Source organism: Petromyzon marinus, chromosome 40, assembly GCF_048934315.1.
Source record: "Petromyzon marinus isolate PM22_M1 ecotype Great Lakes invasive population chromosome 40, UKy_Petmar_22M1.pri1.0, whole genome shotgun sequence".
NCBI lineage: Eukaryota > Metazoa > Chordata > Hyperoartia > Petromyzontiformes > Petromyzontidae > Petromyzon > Petromyzon marinus.
In genome coordinates this window covers 1,380,360-1,400,870 of record NC_133706.1, presented here as the reverse complement: position 1 = coordinate 1,400,870, position 20,511 = coordinate 1,380,360, and the positions used below count along the sequence as shown (strand labels likewise).

At 48.2% G+C, this 20,511-nt stretch overlaps 1 protein-coding gene and 1 long non-coding RNA gene across 3 annotated transcripts in view; one reads left to right on the top strand and one right to left on the bottom strand.

The window, feature by feature from the left end:
• Positions 1-20,511, top strand: part of CTC1 (CST telomere replication complex component 1) — a 130,044-nt gene that overhangs the window by 23,308 nt on the left and 86,225 nt on the right. For both annotated transcript variants that reach the window (XM_032968633.2, XM_076073003.1), the window contains exon 3: positions 19,889-20,082. In XM_032968633.2, coding sequence (XP_032824524.2) covers positions 19,889-20,082 — 194 coding nt within the window. The remainder of the gene's footprint in view (positions 1-19,888; positions 20,083-20,511) is intronic.
• On the bottom strand, positions 1,389-16,942 carry LOC142930505 (uncharacterized). Its single transcript, XR_012946440.1, has 3 exons — positions 16,078-16,942; positions 1,469-1,803; positions 1,389-1,434 (listed from the first exon to the last, which is right to left on the bottom strand). It is a non-coding gene; the product is annotated as an uncharacterized LOC142930505 (long non-coding RNA).

Here is a 20,511-nt window from a genome sequence, read left to right as displayed (position 1 = left end):
ATCAATTCTTTGTACCATGCTTATTTATCATCCTCTTGACTGGCTTTGTATTCTCAGCTACCACACTGTAAATACAAATGCTTAATCCACTTGTCTCCTTTCCAGATGTGCTCTCAGTTGACTGACATGTTTGCTTTCCTGAATAATAATTAAGTTTTTTGTTTTTATAATTAACTTAATTATCCAGTAAAGTCACAACGAGTCAAATGACTCGTATTATATCAGGAGGGTCCTGCATTGGGTTTTTTATTTTTAAGAATGTTTTCAGCCAATTAGCGATGAGTGTTTATGCTGTATGGGAGGAGGAAACCGGAGCACCCGGAGAAAACCCAGACGCTTGCGAGGGTTCAGCGCTTAGTCCCTGTCCAGATGGAAGCAGTTGGCGATGAGTCCGCTTGCTGCGACGTCTTCTCCTGGCGAGCCAGGGGTACGGCACCTCCTCGACGCCCACGGGAAGGGAGCTTCTCGACATTTGTGCGGTGTTCCGCCCTCCCCAACGCCTTCAACTGTACATATTGAGCAATTTTATTGAGTTGCCGCGTGAGATTTGTAAATCTGTGTTCCCACACTGCAAATGTTTCACCCTCGAGTTGAAACAAAGTTCGTTGTTCGTTTCTCAGTCTGCTTGTCCTGGTGAGGGTCAAGTAGGGCGGTCCACACCTCCCTTTCCCAGATGACGGAATCCTTCATTACATTACTATGCATTACACTATACGCTATACATTACTTTACATTACACTATACGCTATACACCACTATGCATTACACTATACGCTATACACTGCTTTGCATTAATATACACTACTACACTATACACTACTATGCATTAATATACACTACTACACTATACACTACTATGCATTATTATACACTACGACACTATACACTACTATGCATTAATATACACTATACGCTATACACTACTATGCATTAATATACACTACACTATACACTACTATGCATTAATATACACGACACTATACACTACTATGCATTAATATACACTACGACACTATACACTACTATGCATTAATATACACTATACGCTATACACTACTATGCATTAATATACACTACTACACGATACACACTATGCATTAATATACACTACTACACGATACACTACTATGCATTAATATACACTACTACACTATACACTACTATGCATTAATATACACTATACGCTATACACTACTATGCATTAATATACACTACTACACTATACACTACTATGCATTAATATACACTACTACACTATACACTACTATGCATTCATATACACTACGACACTATACACTACTATGCATTAATATACACTATACGCTGTACACTACTATGCATTAATATACACTATACGCTATACACTACTATGCATTAATATACACTACTACACTATACACTACTATGCATTAATATACACTACTACACTATACACTACTATGCATTAATATACACTACTACACGATACACACTATGCATTAATATACACTACTACACGATACACACTATGCATTAATATACACTACTACACGATACACACTATGCATTAATATACACTATACACTACTATGCATTAATATACACTATACACTACTGTACACAGACTCTAGCACTTTCTGGGGAAGCCCCAGGCGTTCCCAGGCCAGCCGAGCGACGTCATCCCGCCAGCAGCAGCGTGGTCCTGGCCCGGCCCCGGGGTCTTCGCCCAGTGGGACGCTGCTGCTGCTGCTGCCCGGTAGAGTTCCAGGGGGAGTCTACCGGGGGGCATCCTTTACCAGGTGCCCAAAGCACCTCGACTGGCTCCTGAAACAACGTTGCAAGTTGAACCCAGAAAGGAACAGATTTAAATAGTGTTAGCACACAACCTGAGGGGAGCAACGTGGGGCCTCATTGGATTGTAGACCCACAGCATTGTCGTCATGTTCTCAGTTTAGCCACTTTGACATTCCGTTGTGCACTTTGCAACTTTTAGGTAATTTTCCTCTTTTTGGCCAATTTTACCAAATTTTGGTTATCTTACGCACAACAAAGGGCAATTTGCTAATTAATTTAACGTAAGTATTTCATTCGTATTAAGGGTGGGGGGGGGGGGGTGTACACGAAAATGGGATGTCTTATTTAATGATCCTTTTCATTTATATTTTGTGATTATGCGCAAAGGTAGGAGTTGGTGAGGGTCAGAGAGGCCACTTTTGTAATTTAGTCAATTTGATTTGAACAGAGCTGCTATGAAGAGAGAATTACTTTTTAATGCATGCCACATACACATCCATAACAAGGCAAAGAAGAGTTTACACGTACATACACGCATGCCTACGTGCACACAAGCAAGCACCTTGCATGCACGCACCTTTTGCTGACACGAAAAAAGACCGACTCCCCCGTGTAGCCTGTAACAGACTTGGGCAAAATGTAGTTAGCGAGCGCCTATGAAGGCCGACACGGCAAACGAGGAGGTGGGTGGCCAGCAACACGCCCGGCCGCCTTTGTCTCCCCAGTGGTGATGTTTACACACCGCACCAGGTACTCATTTGAGGCTGAGTCGACTTAAGGGAGGCCCAGGACAGATTCAGATAATCGTCACTGCTGTTGGCCGTGAGCGCGAATCGAACCCCCACGCGTTAACCGCTGCACCGCTGTTCTTGCCGACATGCACACATGCAAACAGAGCATTGCCGTGCCAGTATTTCCACATTGTGCTTCATTGCCACGAACGGAAAAGGCGTGCCCCAGTCGTGTGGCTGTAGCAGGCACTCTGGTTAGTCGTGTGACTGTAGCAGGCACTCTGGTTAGTCGTGTCACTGTAGCACGCACTCTGGTTAGTCGTGTGACTGTAGCAGGCACTCTGGTTAGTTGTGTGACTGTAGCAGGCACTCTTCACAGTCGCGTGACTGTAGCAGGCACTCTCCCCAGTCGTGTGGCTGTAGCAGGCACTCTGGTTAGTCGCGTGGCTGCAGCAGGCACTCTTCACAGTCGTGTGACTGTAGCAGGCACTCTGGTTAGTCGTTTGGCTGTAGCAGGCACTGTCCCCAGTCGTATGACTGTATCAGGCACTCTGGTTAGTCGCGTGGCTGTAGCAGGCACTCTCCCCAGTCGTGTAGCTGTAGCAGGCACTCTGGTTAGTCGTGTAGCTGCAGCAGGCACTTTTCACAGTCGTGTGGTTGTAGCAGGCACTCTGGTTAGTCGTGTGACTGTAGCAGGCACTCTGGTTAGTCGTGTGACTGTAGCAGGCACTCTGGTTAGTCGTGTAGCTGCAGCAGGCACTTTTCACAGTCGTGTGGTTGTAGCAGGCACTCTGGTTAGTCGTGTGACTGTAGCAGGCACTCTGGTTAGTCGTGTGACTGTAGCAGGCAGTCTGGTTAGTCGCGTGGCTGCAGCAGGCACTCTGGTTAGTCGTGTAGCTGTAGCAGGCACTCTCCCCAGTCGTGTGGCTGTAGCAGGCACTCTGGTTAGTCGCGTGGCTGCAGCAGGCACTCTCCCCATAGCGGGAGAGCGCCCCCTTAATTGCCCTTCTCCGTTGCTTCCCGCGGCGGTGCGTGGGTGGCGATGCGCGCTTCGGGGCACCCCTTGGTGCATTTCCGTGGCAGAGCCGCGCGTGTGTAACGATGACTGCCAACAGAAACAATTATGTACTCGTCGATGTTCCTTTATGACAATTAAAGTGTTCTCAAAATACGGGGCTGCGAAGCGTTCCCAGTGCAGTATTTATCCTTGGTAATTATGGCAAAAATATCCCATTTTTGTAGCTGCTCACTCCGAGCTGTAAATTCTCTGATAGTGGCATTGTCTTTGTGCTTTTCACCTTTTGGGGTTGTTGTCTGGTCTGACAGTGGTGAGACTAGGCCCTAAAGAAGGCTGTCTCTGGTGTAGGCCAATTAGTTTCCAAGACAATGCCATCTATTATATTATATGAGCATGTTTGTCTGCATGTTCACCACACGTACTGTGTGTGGTTAATGCAGAATTGATTCTTTGCAAAAAAGGTTTCTATTTGGTGTTGGAACATCATAACACCTCCTGTTTTATTGTTGGAAAGGGTAAAATCTATTCTCATTTCTTCAATAGTGTTTATCCTTATTCGCAAAGTACTCTCGGGTTTTACGTGACCCAGTTCGCCCCTTGCAAAAGCTTCCCTTGCAATTTCCCTTGCGTCTCAAGGGACTTATTTAATCTTCCGGTTAAATAAAGGATAAATAATAGAATACTGTGGTCACACTATAAATTGTGTTCGCAACAATTACCACTCTCGCGTCCTGTTATGATGCACAGAGCGACCGCAACACGTTGTACGGTGTTCGCGGCCAGCATTACGATTCATCGCTCGCTTATTGAGTTTGTGCACGTGATGATTTGGCCAACACGTTGCACCTTGAATGTTTATATATTGCAATGCAAGCTGGGACTAATTTGGCAAATAAATTCAGCCAAATCTGAATAAACATTTCAAGGCAATCAAATCCCATACTGCTTAATATGGCATAATAGCTTTGGGGGACACCTTTGGCACCCTTTCGCTAGCATAGCTTAATCAAATATTTTAAATGACAAGAACAAACCCATCATAATGGTCATTATTGCTGCGGTGGCAAAATGTTAACTACCTCGCCTGGTATGCAAGAAGTCCTTGGTTCGATCCCGACCTTGACGCTGTATATTTGGAGTTTACGTGTCTTTCTCCCTGTGGTGGAGTGTCCGATGGTACAAAATACCCAGGCAGGTGCTTAATTTTGGTGGGGCTGATGGTAACGCCCCACCTCTTAGTGGCAAGCTCCAGGTTCAGCAGCAACGCCTCCAACTCCTCCTCTGAGTGAGCAGCAATTACCAGATCATCGGCATACATAACATAGTTGAGCAATAGGGAGCCATTCCTTGACCGCACCCGGGCATCGATCAGCCTCCCATTGTGTCTATACCAGATGGAAATTCCTCTGGTACAGCTATTGAAGGCTTCACGAACTACGTGGTCGAAATAGATGTTAAATAATGTGGGAGCCAGAGGACATCCCTGTCGCACCCCAAGGTGTACAGGGAATGGCTCCATCTCCCGGCCACGTAGTTTTACCCGGGCCTGCTCACCATCATGAAGGTCCTTAATGATCGTGAGCAGAGGGTCAGGGAAAGCACGAAGAACAACCCAGAGCCCAGGCCTACTGATGGTATCATAGGCCTTGACCAGGTGAATAAAGCAGAAATGTAGGTCTTGTTGGAATTCCCTACACCTCTGCTGTAGCAGACGGACAGAAAATATGGCATCTGTGCAGGACCGCCCTTTCCTGAAACCGCATTGGGGCTCCGCAAGCCTCTCCTCAGCGTGCCTGGCAAGGCGATGTTGAATAATCATCTTAGTGGCAAGCTCCACAGATACTCTATGCCACACACAGCTACACTATACCACACACAGCTACTCTATACCACACACAGCTACACTATACCACACACAGCTACTCTATACCACACACAGCTACACTATACCACACACAGCTACTCTATACCACACACAGCTACACTATCCCACACACAGCTACACTATACCACACACAGCTACTCTATACCACACACAGCTACACTATACCACACACAGCTACTCTATACCACACAGCTACACTATACCACACACAGCTACTCTATACCACACACAGCTACTCTATACCACATACAGCTACACTATACCACACACAGCTACTCTATACCACATACAGCTGCCCTACACTATACACAGCTGCTCTAACCTGCAGACAGCTACACTATACCACACACAGCTACACTATACCACACACAGCTACTCTATACCACATACAGCTGCCCTACACTATACACAGCTGCTCTAACCTGCAGACAGCTGCCCTACACTATGTACAGCTACTCTATACCACACACAGCTACACTATACCACACACAGCTACTCTATACCACATACAGCTGCCCTACACTATACACAGCTGCTCTAACCTGCAGACAGCTGCCCTACACTATGTACAGCTACTCTATACCACACACAGCTACACTATACCACACACAGCTACTCTATACCACATACAGCTGCCCTACACTATACACAGCTGCTCTAACCTGCAGACAGCTGCCCTACACTATGTACAGCTACTCTATACCACACACAGCTACACTATACCACACACAGCTACTCTATACCACATACAGCTGCCCTACACTATACACAGCTGCTCTAACCTGCAGACAGCTGCCCTACACTATGTACAGCTACTCTATACCACACACAGCTACACTATACCACACACAGCTACTCTATACCACATACAGCTGCCCTACACTATACACAGCTGCTCTAACCTGCAGACAGCTGCCCTACACTATGTACAGCTACTCTATACCACACACAGCTACACTATACCACACACAGCTACTCTATACTACATACAGCTGCCCTACACTATATACAGCTACACTATACCACACACAGCTACTCTATACCACATACAGCTGCCCTACACTATACACAGCTGCTCTAACCTGCAGACAGCTACACTATGTACAGCTGCCCTACACTATACACAGCTACAGTTTTCCCACACATAAACGTGACACTTGTCGTCGGCGCATTATTGCTGAGAGTCCTCCGCCTGTGCCATGTTAATTTGCGCACGTGGCAATTCAACTTGTTTCAAAATTCATCCTCATTTGAGACGAGCAAAGTTGTACACGATTTGCACACAAATGGTCTGGGCTTGTCACCTTGAGGCTAATGGCGTCGAGGTACACCCGAAAACGCAAACAAAGACTCCACGAATGAAATAGGGACCTGGTTTCACGACAGCTCGTCAAATTTACTTGGGAGGGGAGCGGGTGCCGGGGGGCAGAGGGGGGGGGGTGATGGATAAATCCGTGGGTCACTTTTGCTCCAGCGGTTCCCAACCTGTGGTCCGTGGAACCCTGGTGGTGATACGCAAGGCTACCTACAACTACCTACAGTGAGGGAAAAAAGTATTTGATCCCCTGCTGATTTTATACGTTTTCCCACTGACAAAGAAATGATCAGTCTATAATTTTAATGGTAGGTTTATTTGAACAGTGAGAGACAGAATAACAACAAAAAAATCCATAAAAACGCGTGTCAAAAATGTTATGAATTGATTTGCATTTTAATGAGGGAAATAAGTATTTGACCCCTCTGCAATACATGACTTAGTACTTGGTGGCAAAACCCTTGTTGGCAATCACAGAGGTCACACGTTTCTTGTAGTTGGTTAACCAGGTTTGCACACATCTCAGGAGGGATTTTGTCCCACTCCTCTTTGCAGATCTTCTCCAAGTCATTAAGGTTTCGAGGCTGACGTTTGGCAACTCGAACCTTCAGCTCCCTCCACAGATTTTCTATGGGATTAAGGTCTGGAGACTGGCTAAGCCACTCCAGGACCTTAATGTGCTTCTTCTTGAGCCACTCCTTTGTGGCCTTGGCCGTGTGTTTTGGGTCATTGTCATGCTGGAATACCCATCCACGACCCATTTTCAATGCCCTGGCTGAAGGAAGGAGGTTCTCACCCAAGATTTGATGGTACATGGCCCCGTCCATCGTCCGTTTGATGTGGTGAAGTTGTCCTGTCCCCTTAGCAGAAAAAAACACCCCCAAAGCATAATGTTTCCACCTCCATGTTTGACGGTGAGGATGGTGTTCTTGGGGTCATAGGCAGCATTCCTCCTCCTCCAAACACGGCGAGTTGAGTTGATGCCAAAGAGCTCCATTTTGGTCTCGTCTGACCGCAACACTTTCACCCAGTTGTCCTCTGAATCATTCAGATGTTCATTGGCAAACTTCAGACGGGCATGTATATGTGCTTTCTTGAGCAGGGGGACCTTGCGAGCGCTGCAGGATTTCAGTCCTTCACGGCGTAGTGTGTTACTAATTGTTTTCTTGGTGACTATGGTCCCAGCTGCCTTGAGATGATTGACAAGATCCTCCCATGTAGTTCTGGGCTGATTCCTCACCGTTCTCATGATCATTGCAACTCCACGAGGTGAGATCTTGCATGGAGCCCCAGGCCGAGGGAGATTGACAGTTCTTTCGTGTTTATTCCATTTGCGAATAATCGCACCAACTGTTGTCACCTTCTCACCAAGCTGCTTGGCAATGGTCTTGTAGCCCATTCCAGCCTTGTGTAGGTCTACAATCTTGTCCGACATCCTTGGAGAGCTCTTTGGTCTTGGCCATGGTAGAGAGTTTGGAATCTGATTGATTGCTTCTGTGGACAGGTGTCTTTTATACAGGTAACAAGCTGAGATTAGGAGCACTCCCTTTAAGACTGTGCTCCTAATCTCAGCTCGTTACATGTATAAAAGACACCTGGGAGCCAGAAATCTTTCAGATTGAGACGGGGTCAAATACTTATTTCCCTCATTAAAATGCAAATCAATTTATAACATTTTTGACATGCGTTTTTCTGGATTTTGTTGTTGTTATTCTGTCTCTCACTGTTCAAATAAACCTACCATTAAAGTTATAGACTGATCATTTCTTTGTCAGTGGGCAAACGTACAAAATCAGCAGGGGATCAGATACTTTTTTCCCTCACTGTACGTAGTAGTAGGCAGCCTACTACTACGTACTACTACTTACTACTACCTACGTAGTAGTAGTAGGTAGCCTCGTCACGGAAATGTACAAGTTTAAAGTAACTACTGGGTAGCGTGTGGTAGTGGTGGTGGCGGCGTGCTAAATGTTTGGAGGTTGAATAAGGGGGGGGGGGGGGGGGGTCGGCACACTCGCAAAGGTCGGTAACCACCGCTCTAGACTCAACGCATTGAGTCATTAACACCGTGTGCCACTCGCAGGAACAATATTGGGGCGACGTATTTGAGCAGTGTTCCTTCTTCTGAGCGCAGATAGGCTGGGGGGGGGGCGGGGGGGCATTGTCCCCAACGTTGCCTTTCTTCATAAAGGCAATGGGACCTTCTTCATAGGACAACGCCATGAGGAAGGGCCATTCTGCCAAAACTTTGTGCGTTGTATCTTTTTTTCCTTCTAAGGCCCGCAGAGTTATTTGACGAACGCATTGAGTTGTCTTTGTTGTTGTTGTTGTTAACCGTGCCTTTTGCAGCCCTGCCAACGCGGCGGCAGATAATTGAGAGCGAGCGAATTGATGCTTTTAACTCGCGTTGGAACGCGTTACAAAGTAATGAGCAGAAATCCAATCGTGAGACGGATGCATTTTGCGAGGATGTGGAAGTACACCGTGGCGATGGATGACAGGCGTTGATCAACTATATTGAACCACGTAAATGTGAAAATTAATGCTGTAATAGTTTTAACAGCAAATTAATGTTCAAGGAAATAATTAACACTGCAGTGACCTGTAATATTAATCATGTTATTTTTTTTAATGATAGACTACAGTGTTTTTAACGTGGATTGTGAAGGTGCAAATGTGATGGCATCGATTCTATTGGAACGGTTTTTAATTTAATTTGGTGTGTGTTAAATAATATATACAAAGACAAAGATCCCCCGTGTAGCCTTAACATACTGTCGGAGCAAGTGCTGTTAGCGAGCACCTATGAAAGGCCGGCACGGCACACGAGGGGGTGGGTGGGCCACACCACGCCTGACCGCCTTTGTCTCCCCAATGGCGATGTTTATACCCCACACCAGTTACTCATTTGAGGCTGAGTCGACCTAAGGGAGGCCCAGGACCGGTTCAGATAATCGTCACCGGCGTTGATCGTGAGCAGGAATCGAACTCGGGTCGCCGGGTTCGTAGCGAAGCGCTCCACCACCGTTGCCTACTCGCACTGTGTATCCACACGTGTGCTCGCACCTCCAAACAAAGGTTCTACATTTAGACTTGCACTCAAGCACAAATCATTGCCAGTTGCATGGAAACGCGCACGAGTACACGCCTCGGTGAGGGTGAGGTTGTCTTTCATCATCGAGTGGCACATCCCTTTGTCTCGTCGTCGTGGTGTCTGGTGGTCATCACCAATTGTGCACTGCACAGTTAAGAATATTCAAAGACCAAAAAATGAAATTTTCGTTGTTCAAGCCCAGGAGTTGTAGCCCATATATTTGAAAGTGCACACCGTCGGTGCAAACGCCGTTGGCTTTTGTGGCGAAGTGATTTATGTTGTTTTTGTTGTGCTGTGTTTTCACAAATTTGTTTTTTTTCACCCATACCTCCCCCCCTCCCTCGCAATCATTTCGTGCAAAATGAAAAAACTCAAGCCGTGCTTTGCAACAGGAAAATATCCTTTGGAGTAACCGCCCGCCCACAGCTCAAACAAAGGATTCCTATGATCAACAACTCTTAATCTCTGAGGTGGATACAAAAAATAAATGTTGCAAGGCAAACATAAATGTCAACACGAGACAGAATGCCATTCTTTTTGGCGGCCAGAGCCGAGGAGGACGAATGCAGCGGTGTCACTGCGATCCCTCAATCGCGCGCCTCTAGGATTACCTCTTGAGACTTGGCCGACAGATTTGTCTCCTTGCCCAGGGAAAGGAACCTCTCGTCTAAATTGTGTCCCCCCGGTGTGGCCAGAGCTCATGGACCTTGGGGGGGGGGGACAGGATGCACGAGCGGGGGTGTGTGCGTGTGCCGCGGCTCTCCCGCTCGCCACCCCTACCAGCGGCTTCGGTGGCGCGCCGCTTTTCTGCCGTACGCACTCTGGATTTCGTTTTGAGACGGTCAGCGGTGGCGTCCTGTGTGAGCGTGAATGACGACGGTACCTTTGCGTGGGGGGGGGGCATAGTTGGGCGGTGAGGCCAGAGGGCTCAGTCGGTGAGTGTACTTGGAATGTTTGGCACCCTGATAGCAATCGGGCCTGTTTTGGCCTGATTTCACCAACGCATGATAGTGTATTAGGAAGCCACTGGAGCTGTGCACTTTTAAATCTAGATGGGGAGAACTAATTTCTTTAGAACTGCTTTTTTGTGTTTAGTTGTCCTTCCTCCGCACCTGCGATTTGCACGGTTGGCTACGTGCGGTGCGAAAGAAGTTCAACGTACGTACGCACGTACCGCTTAATTGTGCTTTCACACCGTTGGATGCTTCCGTTCATTTTAACAGACCGAGCAGCAGTCTGTCATCTCGTCATTGCAAGTCTTGTCCTGGCGTCCGCAAATTAAAGTTGTCACACGTCGGTCGCGGAGGGGTGAGCGGTTAAAAATGGAAACTCCTCAGTCTGGTGCGTTGTCGTGGTCTGGAGTCCTGAGCTGCAGCATTGTCCCAAGCAACGCGATCGCCGGGAGGAAGTTGGAATACACAACACACCTATGTGCTGCACAGGCCCCTGCACGCGCGTTTTAAAAAGCATTGGCGGTTCATAGTTGTCGTCATGCGGCGCAGTGAAGCTCTCTTCAATTCACACGTGGAACATTAACTGTTGGCCGTGCCCAGACTGACTTGTACTGTTGAGAATCAACTGCGGCGTTAATTAGGCTTAAGCGTTTTAAAATAAAAGAAATAAACCAAAGTGTTATATCCACCTCGGTTAAATAACATGCAGGCATTAACGTCGATGAATGTCAATGAAACGATTTCACTAATTGAAGTGTTTAATAACAACTGCCCGATGAGTGGCTCTAACAACGTTTGCATATAAAACGCGAACTGAACGGTTTAATCGAGCCCCTGCATCGGTTATTTCCCCTCTTGGATGTTTTGACACACGTGTGCTTGTCGTGTGCCTGTCGTGTGCCATTCTCACTGTGACGGGCATTCAAGGTCCAGGCCCGGCGTTAAGACGTCACCGGCCTTGAGGGTGGCCGGGCGTGGCGCTGCAGCGGTGGCCTCACAGCGAGAAGAGCCTCGGTTCGATTCCCGACTCGGGGGGCCTCTCTGTGTGGAGTCTGTAAGCTCTCCCTCGATCCTGCGTGGATTTTCCTCCCGGTTATCCGGCTCCCTCCCATAGCTAAAATAAAAGCATGCGAGTGTATCTGGTGTTGGCACAAACCTTCCCAAATGCTGAAAATGTTACCTGCAAAGTACTCGATTGGGATTGCACATCGCATCATCGCCCCCCTAAATGCACTTTGGCAGGGACCCTCCTGAAAAGGAGTTCTTGAGAGTCGGTGAAGCTTTCCTGGGTAAAAGAAAACTGGAGCGAATTAATAAATAAGATGTTAAGCTGCTTCAACAAAGGTGTAGTGACGTACTCACACGGACACTCTTCGCTTTTCTCCTGTCAATTGATTTACCTTGCATCCAGTGTGGATGCTCCTCACTAACACTCACCTTGTTCCGAACTCCCCGACTTCCATTTGCTCATTTCCGCACACATCGTGCACGGTAACCACTCTGTCTCCTCGCTCTTCTCCGCTGTCTCTCTCACTCAATACTCCGCTAACTCTCTCCATGGCACCCTCATGTTCACCTTCTGAAGCGCTCGCTCGTCACCGTGGAATGCGCGATGACCACCACAGCCACGTGACTTTTCTCTCGTGTTGTGCGCGGTGCTTTTAGCGCCACAGCGCGTGGATTTGTAGCGTTTATTTTCATTTGTTTGCTGGTGACTTTGTGTATTTCATACCGAAATCGCCTCCAGTGCTTTTGCTGCTGGCGGCAATACAAGTTGTTTAAAAGTCAAAAATCTCTCACTCGATACTCCGCTAACTCTCTCACTCTATACTCCGCTATCTCTCTCACTCTATACTCCGCTATCTCTCTCACTCTATACTCCGCTATCTCTCTCACTCTATACTCCGCTATCTCTCTCACTCAATACTCCGCTATCTCTCTCACTCTATACTCCGCTATCTCTCTCACTCAATACTCCGCTATCTCTCTCACTCTATACTCCGCTATCTCTCTCACTCAATACTCCGCTATCTCTCTCACTCTATACTCCGCTATCTCTCTCACTCTATACTCCGCTATCTCTCTCACTCTATACTCCGCTATCTCTCTCACTCTATACTCCGCTATCTCTCTCACTCTATACTCCGCTATCTCTCTCACTCAGTACTCCGCTATCTCTCTCACTGTATACTCCGCTATCTCTCTCACTCTATACTCCGCTAACTCTCTCACTCAATACTCCGCTATCTCTCTCACTCTATACTCCGCTATCTCTCTCACTCAACACTCCGCTAACTCTCTCACTCTATACTCCGCTATCTCTCTCACTCAACACTCCGCTAACTCTCTCACTCTATACTCCGCTAACGCTCTCACTCTATACTCCACTAATTCTCTCACTCTATACTCCGCTATCTCTCTCACTCAGTACTCCGCTATCTCTCTCACTCAGTACTCCGCTAACTCTCTCACTCTATACTCCGCTAACTCTCTCACTCTATACTCCGCTATCTCTCTCACTCTATACTCCGCTATCTCTCTCACTCTATACTCCGCTAACTCTCTCACTCAACACTCCGCTAACTCTCTCACTCTATACTCCGCTAACTCTCTCACTCTACACTCCGCTATCTCTCTCACTCAGTACTCCACTATCTCTCTCACTCTATACTCCGCTATCTCTCTCACTCAGTACTCCGCTATCTCTTTCACTCTATACTCCGCTATCTCTCTCACTCTATACTCCGCTATCTCTCTTACTCTATACTCCGCTAACTCTCTCTATACTCCGCTAACTCTCTCACTCAGTACTCCGCTATCTCTTTCACTCTACACTCCGCTATCTCTCTCACTCTACACTCCACTAACTCTCTCACTCTATACTCCGCTATCTCTCTCACTCAGTACTCCGCTATCTCTTTCACTCTATACTCCGCTATCTCTCTCACTCTATACTCCGCTATCTCTCTTACTCTATACTCCGCTAACTCTCTCTATACTCCGCTAACTCTCTCACTCTATACTCCGCTATCTCTCTTACTCTATACTCCGCTAACTCTCTCTATACTCCGCTATCTCTCTCACTCTATACTCCGCTAACTCTCTCTATACTCCGCTAACTCTCTCACTCTATACTCCGCTAACCTGTCCTGCTTCCCTCACACCTCCACCCTCGTCCCTGCCCCCGGCAGGTGATCAGCCAACAGTGCTGGTGAGGACGAGGTGACGAGGGCGAGGCCCCAGGCGTCTTCTCCTCGACTCTTGTGTTCTTCATCCCTTGAGCACCAACCATCCAACTCTCCGTGTTGATTACCACACTCCCTTTTGTATCCCTCCTCATTTTGGGTCCTCACCCCCCATTAAGCTGGTGTCTCCACGGCGCCTCCGGCACGCTCTCTCTCATCGCCTCCATCTCCCGCCTCTCCGGCGTCTACCCCGTGTCCCAACGCTCTCACCTGCTCGTCCCCAAATGCACCCGCTCAATTCATGCTTCTCCCCATAATTAATCCCGCCTCTCCGGCACCTAATCCACGTCTCCCTGCCGACATGCGTGCGACCTCAGTTGCACCCTCTCTTTGCTAACCCCGCGCGTTACGCCACTACAAACGTGTACACATGTATATACGATGAACAACACGTTCATGAACATCATAACATCTAGACTTCTATTTAGGATTCATATGGCGCTCTTTCCAGGACGTGACCACGGAGCGTTGGTGTGCCCACAGCTGCCAGCGTGGAGTCACCTGGCCCAATGCGGCTTAAGGGTGGTGGCATTGCGGCAGTCGGTGCACCGTGGTGACGTTTTCAGATGAGTTTCATGGTGGAGAGGTTGCTATAAAGCAACTTGAGTGAAAAACTTCCTACGCTGACACTGATTTAGTGAATCAAACACAGCATTTGGCGATGCTGCTGCTGCTGCCGCCGCTTTGGCGGTGGTGCCCACGCACAAAGAACAAAAGCACTCAACGCGTTTGTCAATAACACGGCCTTTAAAAAGAAAATGTATATAAGAGGCAACGTTTCAGGCAATGGTCCATCTTCACAGCCCATAGAGAGGCCACTCAATGCGCCGTGATGAAGGACCATTGCCTGAAACGTTGCCTTCATGTACTTTTTCTTTTTAAAGGCGTTGTTATCGGGGTTGTTTTGTTGTTGTTGTTGTTGATTTGGCTTAGGGAATGCTGCAGTTGAGTTGCATTGTGAAATGGACCAACCGGGGGCTGCTCGAAGTCCGCCGTTACGGTGAGGGGTGGCGGGCGACCAGGCTGCGGCGATGCCGTGAGAGTAAAACAAGACAGCGCCTCCTCGCTCCGCTATTGACGTTGTAATCATCGCTGTGTTCGCTGCTTGCCGCGAAGAGGCAAACAGAGACTAAATTGTGATTCAAAACAAATTGCAAAAGTCGCTCTAACGTTGGATGTTTTACTCCGCGATCGAAGGCTGTTTTGCCAGACTTCACACGCTCGGTAAATGGAGTAATCTTCTGGTTTTGGTACGGCGTGTTGCGGACATAATTGATTAATACAGTGGTACAGATAAAGAAAACAAGAAATTGCCAATAAAACACAAGAAAACATTACGCTCTTTCAGTTTTAGCGCATTGCAAAAGAGCATCTGCAAACTGATGAAACATCTCAATGATTGTAAACGTTGCTACACGTTCTGTATTGCATTTACGTGATAGCAGTCCATTTCACAAGTAGTTTGCAACTTCTAACTTTCCCCGAAGATAACAAAGTGACGCCGTGTCAGACGCGACACGCGTACCAAACATGCGTGGTCCTGATTCAGTTTAGAAGGCAGAGTTGTGTGCGGCCACGAATGCAAAGCTCCCCCTCGTCACTTTGAAAGACTGTTGGGGCGAGTGCTGTACGCGAGCACCTTTGAAGGCCGGCACGGCACACCCCCCCCCCCCCACCAGGGGGCGGGGCGGCCAGCACCTCGCCCGGCCGCCTTTTGTCCGAGTCGACCTAGGGGAGGAGGAGGTCCGGCACCAATCCAGATAATCGTCGCCGGTGTTGACCGCGAGCGGGAATCGAACTCGGGTCGGCGGGGCGGCGCACCGACCGCCACGCCGCCGCTCTCGGCCCGCACGCGCGCCCCGCTCACAATCCTTTGCCAGCGTGCACGCGGGGCCGAACGCACAAAAATAAACGCGTGGGCGCGCGAGCTCGCGCGCGTTCCGCGCACGGACGCACGCGCTGGGCACGCACGTGCGGGCACGCGCATCGGCGCGGCTTATCGCACCCTTGCACAAGGTGAAGCAGAATGCGTTTATACAACAGCAACAAAACAAAAAACTCACGCGGCATCTGGCACACCTCGCGCCGTTGCGCACGGATGCCATGCGACCCCTGCGCCGCCCAGAATTTGCGTCTCAAAACGAGATTTTCTCCTCTGTCCAAGAAGCCATCTGTTCCGCTCTGCCTCTGCTCGCTGATGCAAAGCGCACGGGCCACAAGCAAAGCTCGGCGAGTGAGCCCGATCTTAACGCGCCGCCGGGCCTTTTGCGCTGGCCACCGCTTGCGTCATGGATCGCCATGGTGATTAATGACGATGGCATTCATTTTCGGAGGCAAGAAGCACAGCCTTGCCTTGCACAAATGATTATGATTTTGCCTGCTTACCCAGAAAACCCTCACTGAGCCTTTTAGACTCTTTGCGTAGGAGGGTCCTTACCAAGTGTTTAATGCAGGGGGTAGCAGTTGCCGTGCGTTTCCTGATGAAGTAATTTGAGAGTCTTCTTTGGTTCTTTCGGTAAAGTCACGTAGAATGAGAATAAAATAATACATTGATAAAATAAAATAACGCAATAATATTCTCCCGACGTTTCGGCCACAACACAAGCGGCCTTCATCAGGTGAAGGGACGAGACTGTCCACTCCAGCGCTGTCCTACCAGACAGTCTCGTCCCTTCACCTGATGAAGGCCGCTTGTGTTGTGGCCGAAACGTCGTGAGAATATTATTGTGTTATTTTATTTTATCAATTTATTATTTGATTCTCATTCTACGTGACTTTACCGAAAGAACCAAAGAAGATGAATCATTGCAGTCACGAAAGCTTTAAATCGAAATTTAATTTGAGAGTAATATTTAAAATTGGGCCAATGTGGACAATGACACCGGTGTGCAATGGCCTGCTATTTTTGGAATGACGCCATGGGATCTTAATGTCCACGGTGAAGCAGACGGCGTGCATCCCATGGTTCATGTGCCTGCCACATTCACCAGGGCAGCCTGGCGGTGTTGTGGGAAAGGCGCGTTGGACGTTCCACCGATGGCTGCACGTGAAAATCTGGAGGGTCGGTGCAGCAGAGTGGAGGAAGGTCACAGCTTTTTGAACTGCGCGATGCTGGAATTGACTTCAGTTGCAAATCCCTTTCACAGCAAGGAGAACTACCGGCGAAATTGTGCCACAGGAAACCGGTGAAAAGGCTCGACAGCCCAACCCTAACGGCAGAGATGGCAACTAAAGTATTTCGGACACAAAGCTGTCGGCGTGATTGGGGCGAATCCGGAGGAAATGTCGATGTGTTGGTGAAGTTGAAGGAAAATGGAACAGAGTTACATGGAGCCTAAGATCTACAAATACCAGCGAATATTAAGACATCTTAATATTGGCTTTTCAACGCCAGTACAGGACTAAAGTATACGGAGAATGGGAGATGGTTAAGCGTGTAAACATAATCCGTCGCATTCCCCAGCCGTGATCCGAGAAAGACAGACGGTGTTGTAAATGTCACCCGGAGGACAGTGTTACACCAATGTTAACGCAAAGCCAAAAATATCAGAGAGAGGGAGTAGTTTATTACAGGAGGTCATGGATACTCTGGAGTGAGTGTAATGACGAGCAGAGAGGAAGTCGCTGTGGGCCATGATGGAGACATTTCCCACTCTTCACCGTGAAGCGGGCGACCGTTGTCTGTCCGCGTCTTCGGAGTCAGATGCTTCTCCTTTTCTGCTTTGCCGTAACGGCTGGTCCCTTTGGCCGACATCTTCTCCATCCTCCGGTCTCTGCCTCCTCTTTCCACGAGTGACCCTTCAACTTCTTCAAAATCCCGATCCTTTGCTTTCCTTTCGTTTCCCCCCCCCCCCTTCCTTTCCATCGTCCGTAATGTTCTTTGTCAGTGTACGTACGTTGAACTTCTTTTGCATCGTACGTAGCCAACCGTGCTAAACGGAGGTGCAGGGGAAGGACAACAAACTAAACAAACATTTTTCGCCGCGTAGAATGCATTCAGTCGTGTTCTTCTTTCTCGTTTTGATCACTTCCATGACCATTCTCTTTCTTTCGACGCTATTCAGGGCTTATCCCAAGAGTCCAGATTTGGCATCGCGCCAGGTCTCTGCGCAGACGTGTGGATATAATCGACACGGATGGACAGGCAGATGGATGGGGTCCGGCAATGTTAGGAAAGCATCAGAATTCTCCGCTTAAGGCTGAAGTGTGCACGTGAGTGAAGGCCCGCTGTTTCGGGTTTGACAGGCGCTGTGCGACTTAATGCCTCGCAGGTCAGGCGTGCGTGAAATGTAAAAAAAAAAATACATGCACGGTTCCTATCTTTTTTTTTATTTCGCGAGTTTCAACGGAATTACCGTGCATCAGTGTGGACTTATCCCTCACTTGCACGGGGGTGGAGGGGGGGGGAATAGCGATAAGAAAATTGAATGAACGCGCGCACGGAGAAGCCACGCGTGCAACCGCCTTGCCAACGTCGAGAATTGGGGTGGCAAAAAAAAATCTGAAATTGAAATCGCTCTCATTGGGAATTCTTAAATAGAAAAATAATTAACGACCAGTCATGAGGATCGCGAAACCTTGGCTTCTTGTTCGTTTTTTTTGTTAACCCACAGCTTCGTGTGACCTCCCGCGTAAGCCGTGGTGCGTGCTGTGGTGCACGCGCGTGTCCGTCCGTGCGCGAGCAGAGTGATTGGCAGGCCCCCAGCAGAGCACATCTGCCTGCATGAATTATTAATGATGCTCTTTTCAAAACTCTTTCCGCTGCCCCCCCCCCCCCCCCCCCCCCCACGAACTCCTTGCACGCAGACAGCGGTGTGGGTGGAGGTCCGGTGGGATGTGGGTTCGTGAGGCACTGGGAAGTGGGGGGGTGATGGGGGGCGAGGGTGGCGGGAGTTGGGAAGGCAAGGGCAGATTTGCTTTATGAAGTGGCCATAATGTTGCCAGTTGATAACAGCGGCCATGATGGAGAGGCCTATGCTGCTCAAAGCACCAATTAGCGTTGCTTTCATTCTTGTCCATTTTGATAATCCTGTTTTTTAATTTCAAGTGGCCATGTACTAAAAATCCTCATGCATCCTTTTATATTTACATTCTCTCAGGGATGCTTTCAGCTTCTCGTGTCTTTTATGTATTCTAATGGTTTTCTTCGCATTTCTTTGACGCTCCTCGAGTCCTCAGTGTCCTGGTGCCCCCTGTATGGTGCATTGCACGCTTGTAGATGTTTTTCAATAAGAGAGATTGATGGTTTGTTACAGCTGGAAGCACCTTGTATTCTCTGCAGGGCAGCTGCTCTTCTTTCCCAAGTGTGCGTTTATTTGGAGTTTGTTTGTGTGTGTCTCTCTCTCTCCCTCCCCATGGTCGCGTGGATTTTTCTCCGTGTCCCCCGGTTTTTCCCCTCCACCTTTAGAATCAACATCACCACGCGTTTAAATTATTTGACTGAGATTAGTTTCCACACGATGGTAAGCCATCTTCGTTGAGCTATCATTTGTGGCCAGGTCGCTTCTCAAAAAAAGCTACGTAGCTCAGTGGGCCTTTCCTGGTGAAAAAAATAAACAAATAATTTAGAGTTTGCAGATGTCTCTGAGATGTTGCTATTTCCATAGCTGTCCAACCCCTTATCAGTGACCTTCTTACAGGCCAATTCAGACCTTACTGGTCACCCCGTGCCCCTCATAAACCTCAACGTTCATCCTACAAAGTCCCATCACAAGGGAGAAACACAAAAAAAATTACATTTTTTTACACAATTTCCCCATACAAGAATACGGGTAAACCGTATGATTTGACAGGTATGTATTTCCCCCACGGCAGCAGCAAATGGTTTTTGTTTTTCAAAGTTCTCCGTCGCTCTGATGATCGTTTGTTTCCTAGGAGACAGAGTGGCTCGGACGCATGTACCGCTTCGTGGAGTTGAATCTCCTTCGGGTGGTAGAAGATCCCGGCGTCTCCGTGGCAACCCTGTCGGGGCGGCTGGTCCGGTGTCTGTCGGAGCACTGCACCCAAGCGGACGAGCGCCGCCTCCCCGGGACGCAAGCGGAGCCCCTCCCACTCCCGCTCGCCTACACGTAATTACTAATTTCCTATCGCTGCGCTGGGAGTTGAAGACCTAATTAACCGAAAACACTCTTAATCATTCCTGCAGTGTTGTCTGCTGACTGGGGGACAATTATACTTAAATAAAGTTCTGTCGGGGAAACAGTTATGCCACATCCGACCCTGATTGGAGTGTTTTTTTTTGTTTAGCATGCGAGCGAGCGATCAAATGTTAAATGTGTGACTTTCGCGCGGAGAATAAGAAGCGCACCTAATTAGTGCCAGCAAAGAAATTAGCAATATGATCGTGTGAGAATGGTGGGCCTAATGAACATCGAAATAAACATGCCAACCGAACATTTCAACTCATTCCTGCGTTACCCATGTGACATGACGATGTTTCTAAATGTGTCTAGATTACATTGCTCTGTATCTCGCCTATGAAATCAAACGATTGCAAC